This window comes from Garra rufa, chromosome 12, assembly GCF_049309525.1.
Source record: "Garra rufa chromosome 12, GarRuf1.0, whole genome shotgun sequence".
NCBI lineage: Eukaryota > Metazoa > Chordata > Actinopteri > Cypriniformes > Cyprinidae > Garra > Garra rufa.
This window is the reverse complement of record NC_133372.1, coordinates 17,981,148-17,988,892: the sequence shown is the minus strand read 5'-3', so window position 1 is coordinate 17,988,892 and position 7,745 is coordinate 17,981,148. Positions and strand designations below refer to the sequence as shown.

Here is a 7,745-nt window from a genome sequence, read left to right as displayed (position 1 = left end):
AACTGCGGTTCATTTCAATTTCTGTACGTCTTACTCAAACTCACCATCAGTCTTTTCAATTTCACCAATAACAAAATACTGAGCTCCAAGTGTGGGTTGGAATGGTTCAACAAGTGTTGTTTGTACAGACACATGGCACTGTGCAGAAGAATGCTGACCACTCAGAATGGCTTTGGACCCTTCTGGCTCGTAACTTATAAGTCTAGATGGGAAGATAAACACAAGCTACATTTAGTTTTTGAAAAATTTTCCAGGTAAAAGAAATACATAAATGATGATTAAAAAGTCAAAATTAAGTAAATAAATAATTAAATAATTCATGAATATTTACTAGGAAACTGTAACAAGATTCAAGTAGAGTTTACTTCAAATTGACTAGTTTAATAAAATAATAACAGAGGAACAAAAGCACATGAAACAAGTAACAAGGAAACAGAACCAAGCTCATCTACATTACAACAACAAATAAAAAGGACTTGACAATGAACACAATATCAGGAAGAAGGAGTGGAAACAAAAGATAGGGAAAACTAATTTTTTTCATTACTAGGAAAAGTAAAAGTCTAAAACGGAACTTGTTGCAGCCACCTTAATTTGACTGCAATTATATGTAATATAACCAAAATCATTTTATTTCAGCATCCTCTAGAGCAGGGGTCATCAAACTTGATCCTGGAGGGTCGGTGTCCTGCAGAGTTTAGCTCCAACTTGCCACAACACACCTGCCTAGAAGTTTCAAGTATACCTATTAAGACCTTGATAAGCTGGTTCAGGTTTGTTTAATTAGGGCTGGAGCTAAACTCTGTAGGACCCCTGCTCTAGTGCACTGTCTGTCAATATTAAGAGTTACCAAAAACAAAAGTGTTTTTCTCTCAGTTGGAATGGCTATAAAACAAATGTCAGGTAAGCATTTAAGACATACTCTATATCAGGGGTAGGCAATGTCAGCCCTGGTGTGCCAATGTCCTACAGAATTTAGCTCCAACTCTGAAAAAAAAACCTCACCTGCCTATAGCCTTAGTAATCCTGATGACCGTGATTAGCTTGTTCAGGTGTGTAGGGTTATAGCTAAAATCTTTAGGACAGCGGCACTCCAGGACCGACGTCTTCTGCCATTCTATAACTTTCTGGTTTGGCTTGGCTACCAAATCAGACCTCAAAAGACCACAGTTGATAGTCCGAAAATCATTGGTACAGCTTTTCCTACTTTCCAAGAACTGTATGTAAAGTATGCAGAGTGAGGAAAAGGGCTGGTAAAATCATTCTGGACCCCTTAAATCCTGGCCACTTTCTCTGTGAACTGTTGCCATCTGGTCAGCACTACAGAGCACTGTGCATCCAGAACAGTCAGGCAAATTTCTTTCCTCAGGCTAACTACCTAATGAACAGTTAAATGCCCCCACTGTGCAATAAACAATTAACTATTTGTACTTTTTTTTTCAATTCAAAAAGAGCCTGAGATCTGCCCATATATATATATATTAGGGGTGGGCATAGATTAATTTTTTTAATCTAGATTAATCTAGATTAAATTGTCGAATTAATCTAGATTAATCTAGATTAAAATGGCTAATTTGAATTCTGCTGAAGGCATTCAGAATATGTATGCTACCCAAATAATGACTTAAAGTCTTTGAGAATGGATCATAAAGCTCATAAAGCTGTTCTATGATAATTTGTTGATGAAAATAAATTATGTTCAATTAGATGTACTTGTGTTTACTAACTAACTAACAATGAAATTAACTAACATGTTTTTTTAACGTCAACACCTAGCCAACCCATTACATGTTACACGGTACTTTTATTTTGACAGGTTTGCCATGAAGTTTCTGTGTCATACAGTATGATATGATGATAGTTTTGAAACGGTAAAAGTGACACTCACAGCAGTTTGGGAGATTGAGTTTATCTGTTCATGTGAGATGAAAATGCCAAAAATTACCGGGAGCGTCAGTATGCGTGTAGTAAAAGCTCGTCTCCGCCATGCATACATACAGCTAGGCAAACAGAACATATCGGATTCATATTAAAACGGTCTTTTTGCATTTCAGTTTTCACATACACTAGTCCATATCGCGATTTGAATTAAGTGACTGACCAACATTTGATTTATGAATCCAAAAAACGACGAATTTACGTGGCATTTTGCTATAGTAGATCCGGTTTTTATGAATGGAGGACGACGTGATCCCGTCTGTGTTTTGGCGGAGGAGATTTAAACGCGGCGACCATATTCTATAGTCTTTGGTATACATCCGCGTTAAACTATCAAGGTGAAAGTCACCATAGCTTGCGTAGTTCAGACCCAGCTCCCAACCCAGATTTGAGAATAGATTAACGGCGATATTTTTTTTATCGCGCAATAAGAGTTTCACGTTAACGCAGCACGTTAACGCCGATAACGGCCCACCACTAATATATATATATATATATATATATATATATATATATATATATATATATATATATATATATATATATATATAAAAACGCACTCAGGATTTCAAGAGGTCTGATACAATGTCAATAAGGTCCAACCAAAATTGTATTGTCTTTCTGGTGGCACCATGTATTTTGGCTGTGGTACACTCCAAGCGGGCAATGTCCAGCAAGTATGACATCCACGTCAATCTAACTGGGGTCGATGGTTCCAACCACAGTTTGGAAAGTTTGGCAGCAGTGAGAGCAGCAGACAGAATCTTTTTTTGATTGACAGATAATGTCAGTGACAAATCATCCAGCAAAAGGAAAAGCAATGGGTCCTTTTGGATCTGAGTCTTCAGAAGATCCGACAATAAGTCCTGTACCAAGGACCAGAGCAAGGCAATTCGGGGACAGTCCCAGAACATATGTATATATGTAACTTGACTAGAACTATTACACAGGTGACAGAAGAGGTCAGACTTTCTTTTCATTTTATATAATAAACAAGGAGTGGCATATGCCTTATAGATTAACTTATAATGGATCATTTGGTGAGCTGGGTTTTTAGAGGTAACGAAACAATTTCCCCAGACATTGTCCCAGTCAATCACAGTGTTAAGTTGTCTTTCCCAGAAACCCTCAATCGGAATGTTTGAATACTGTCGTACCACAAGTGATTTATAAATAATATTCACAATACCTTAGAAACCATACTGGAAATCTATCCAATTTACCATAGGATGAGGAAATATTTTAATCGACCAGGGTACTCTGTAAGCTTTCAGTGCAGATCTTAATCTTAAGTACAGAAAAAAAGAAAATCCTGGGAGCGAGAATTCATCCTTTAGGATCTGAAAGGACTTGAGCCCATAATCGTTGTACAGGTCTTTTAAAGTGTGGATACCACATTCAACCCAACATTTGGAAACAAACGGTTTGTTAACAGTACAAAGATTATTATTATGCCAAATGGGGGAAGAGTCACTATAAGAATCTGAAGCTCCCATAATCTTCTCTGCTGCTTTCCAGGTTTAGATAGAATGGCATATAATTGGACCAAACTTTTCCAAAACTTTCTTAGATATTCCCGTAAAAGGTAAATCCTGTACACGCAATGGGTAAATAATATTAGTTTCTAAAATCCGCCATGGGACAGGGGAGTAAACATTTAGCCACGTCCTAAGTGGTCTCATCTGGTATGATAAATAATAGGACCAAAAATCTGCACTGTAAAAAGTTTTCACCAGATTCAGCAGCTGCCTTAATTTTTTAAGTTAAATCAGCTTAAAGCTACAAGAGTAGTATTAAGATGGTGTTAATGTCAGAATGATTAATGACTTTGACCTTTGACCTTTGACCTTTTTGACATGTCAAAATATGACATTTGACCTCGCCCCCCTCGTGACCCTGGATATGTATAAATAGCCATAATTAAAATTCCGGAGATGACCCCGTGACCCCGGCTAATGACGTCTTTAGGGTTTTTTTGAAGATTAATGATGGTTGAACTCTGACCGGTGATGTCTTTAGGTTTTTTATGAAGATTAATGATGGTTGAACTATGACCGGTGAAATTGTAGTGACCACATTCAGTGACCACATGGCGACCACATGACAGGATCACATTTCTTCACAGGGTGAGAGACAATAAATATATATTAAATTATATATACAAGAATAAAAACCAATTCATATATATATATTCAATGGTCTGTCTGGTTATATGATTTATCAGAACACAGATTTGTATGCTTACATGGCTTTATGTGATACACTATAATTTTAAATGTGGTTTATGAGGGTATCTTTTGATGCATTTAAATTAAAATACTAACAAACATACTTATTTTTGAGCCATTATAATTAAAATACTTACATCCATGCATTTATTTAAAATACTTACATCCATGCATTGTAAATATGAACTGTAATCATTAATATTTTTTATGGAGAGCATACTAGAGTGTACAGAAAAGCAATATCTATGTACATAAACCTAACAATGAATAAAATCAGACAATAAAACAAAAGCTTAATGAAAAAAAGTCTCTTACATTTTCCAGAGGATAAAACACATCTTAATGTTACAAGTATCCTGTATCAAAAGGACTGCTCACAAAATGCACACGGCTTAAGTTAAATTAGATCCAACTTTTGAACAGTGGCGGATGTTCTCTTTCAATTCAAACAGCTTTATTGGCATGACAAAAGCACATTTTGCATTGCCAAAGCATACATAAGAATAGAGAACATATACAACATATGGTAATTTGGAACAATTGAGTTGATTGAAATAACATTTGAAGAAGTAAAATTAAAGGATGGACGTTAGAACAAGAAAGAAAAAAGATAAGAAGGTTATATTATATTAGAAGGTAATAATTGTGTAACAAATTTAGTTATTTAACTTATAAACTGAGAAACTGAAATCAACATATCTACAGTTACGTGTATTGGTTGGTTAGCCATATATTCATTGCATATTGTTTTCTTGGCTGTGGTTGTGCCTAAGGAGATGGCAGGCAGCTATAAATCTTGCAGCTATATTTGCACATTCAGATTTTTCGCCGAGAATGAAGGGGAGTTTTTCAATTGTGGTGTAATTATTAAATTTGGGAAATATTTTGTTTATTTTGGGATAATACTGGTTTCTGATAGTTTGGTATTTGGGGCATTTTGTGAGAAAGTGTATCTCAGTTTCTATTTCTCCCAGGCTGCAGTGGGAGCAGATTCTCTCTTCACGGGACAGCCATATCTGTCTGCGCCGGCCCGTCTCTATGGCTAGACTGTGCTCGCTGAGTCTGTACATTGTCAATGTTTTCCTGTGTTTCACATTAGTCACTGTGCTCAGGTAGTTTGCCATGGTGTATTCTCGATTTAGTGCCGAATAACATTCTAATTTGTGTTGATTTTTGATTGTGTTTGTCCAATAGGTGACATACTTGTCTTTTTCTGTGTTGATGATTTGTGTGGGCCGAATGGTTGAGAGTGTGTGTGAGTTCTGAGGCTGGCTGATCTCTGCAGGCGTGAGCTCAGTCAGTCTCAGCACCAACTGAAGAAGGGGACTCTTCATGGGGTTCAGCTCTTGGTGTTTTAGGGCTTTATAATGGTATGTGCTGGGGTCGCTTGTCTTTAGGTGTTTCCAGAATTTCAGGGCTCTTTTTTGGATGTTAAGAAGGAGAGGGTATTGGCCTAATTCTGCCCTGCATCCATTGTTTGGTGTTCTTCTTTGGACTTTGAGTGTTCTCTTACAAAAATCTAGATGAAGGGTTTCAGTTGGATGTTTTTCCCAATTTGGAAAGTCAAATTTTATAGATGGACCCCACACTTCACTGCCATATAGAACAATTGGTTCAATTATTGATTTAAAAAGTTTGAGCCAGATTTGGACTGGAATGTCAATTTTAATTGATCTTTTTATGGCATAGAAGGCCCTTTGTGCTTTCTCTTTGAGCCCCTTCACAGCTAAAGTAAAGTTACCTGTTGAGGTGATTTTTAGGCCAAGATAAGTATATGTTTTTGTGGTTTCAATGGTTCTGTGTGATAGTGTGAATGTGTGTGTTAGACCCTGAGGTCTGGAGCGGTTCTGAAAGATCATAACTTTAGTTTTTTGAAGGTTTACTGTCAGGGCCCAGGACTGGCAGTAACTCTCCAGCAGGTTCAGGCCGTCCTGCAGCCCTTCTTTAGTGGGCGACAGGAGAACCAGGTCGTCTGCATAGAGAAGGCACTTAATTTCTGTGTCATGTAGGGTGAGACTTTGGATAGGGGAGTGTTCTAGTGAATTAGCCAATTGATTGATGTAAATGTTGAAGAGGGTGGGGCTTAAACTGCATCCCTGTCTCACTCCACGCCCTTGAAGAAAAAATTCAGTTCTTTTGTTTTTAATTTTGACAGCACATTGACTGGTTGAGTACATTGATTTGATCAAATCATAGAATTTTCCGCCTATACCACTGTCAATTAGTTTCAAATATAATCCGTCATGCCAGATTGAGTCAAATGCTTTCTTGAAATCTATGAAACAAGCAAAAATTTTTCTTTTGTTTTGATGTACATATTTATCAATTAGTGTCTGTAATGTGAAGATGTGGTCAGATGTGCGGCATTTTGGGAGAAAACCAATTTGACATTTACTCAAGGCATTGTGTTTCATAAGGAAGTCTAAAAGTCTTGTGTTGCAGAAAACCTTCCCCAGGTTACTGTTCACACAGATGCCTCGGTAGTTGTTGGGGTCCAGTTTGTCTCCGTTCTTGTAAATGGGGCTGATGAGGCCTTGGTTCCAGATCTCAGGGAAGAACCCTACACACAGAACATCATTGAAGAGTTTCAGGATGGCCAGTTTGAAGTTTTGCCCTGTGTTTTTTAGCATCTCATTCAGGATGCCGTCAACACCGCAGGCTTTCTTGGGCTCAAGGCTTTGCAATTTATCTTCCAACTCTTTCATTGTTATGGGGAAATCTAAGGGGTTTTGGTTTGCTTTAATTGATTTTTCTAAATTGTCTAGCTTTTTAATTATTTCATTTTGATCAGAGTTTTGAATCTCAATTGAGCTATATAATTCTTGGAAATGGTTTTTCCATATTTCTCCATCTTGGATGGCCAGATCACCTTGATTTGATTTGTATAAAAACTTTCCATTTATCCCAGAATTTGTTTGAATTGATTGATTTTTCGATATCTTTAAACTGGTACTGCAAATATTCAGCTTTTTTCCGGCGGAGTGTGGTTTTGTATTGTCTTAGTGCCTCACAGTAATGAAGGCGGAGGTTCTGGTTTTCTGGTTGACGGTGTTTTTGGTTGGATAAATTTCTGAGTATTTTTCTCAGAGACTTACAGTCTGAATCAAACCATCTGTCGGTGTCCAATTTCTTTTTCTTAGGTTTTATAATTGTCATATTACTTTTTTGTGCTGTTTTATAGAATATGTAATTTATATCTTTCACTGCTTGATTGATGCCAAATTGATTTTTAGGGTATTCCTGTATTTGGAAAGAATGTAAGAGGGACTGGATTTCTGAAGATTCAGTAGCATTGATGTAAGTAGTGGTACTGGTTTCTGACCATCTGAATGATATAATTTTATGCATTTGATAGGGTGTGCTAATAGGTTTGAGTAATGTTTTCAGATTGCTTAATATAGAGGGTGATTTGGCTATGATCTGAGAAAGGTTTCAAGGGTTTCACTGTGAATGCTCTCAAAGAAGAGAGATCAAGATCTGTGATAGCATAATCAACTGTGCTGCTACCAAGAGCTGAGCTGAAGGTGAACCGACCAAGTGAGTCGCCTCGCAGTCTTCCATTGATGATGTACAGACCCA

The 7,745-nt window shown here is 37.1% G+C and overlaps 1 protein-coding gene across 1 annotated transcript in view; it reads right to left on the bottom strand.

Annotated features, from left to right (window-relative positions):
• Positions 1–7,745, bottom strand: part of ten1 (TEN1 subunit of CST complex) — a 31,623-nt gene that overhangs the window by 598 nt on the left and 23,280 nt on the right. Inside the window, exon 2 of the mRNA XM_073851538.1 lies at positions 45–202. Coding sequence (XP_073707639.1) covers positions 45–202 — 158 coding nt within the window. The remainder of the gene's footprint in view (positions 1–44; positions 203–7,745) is intronic.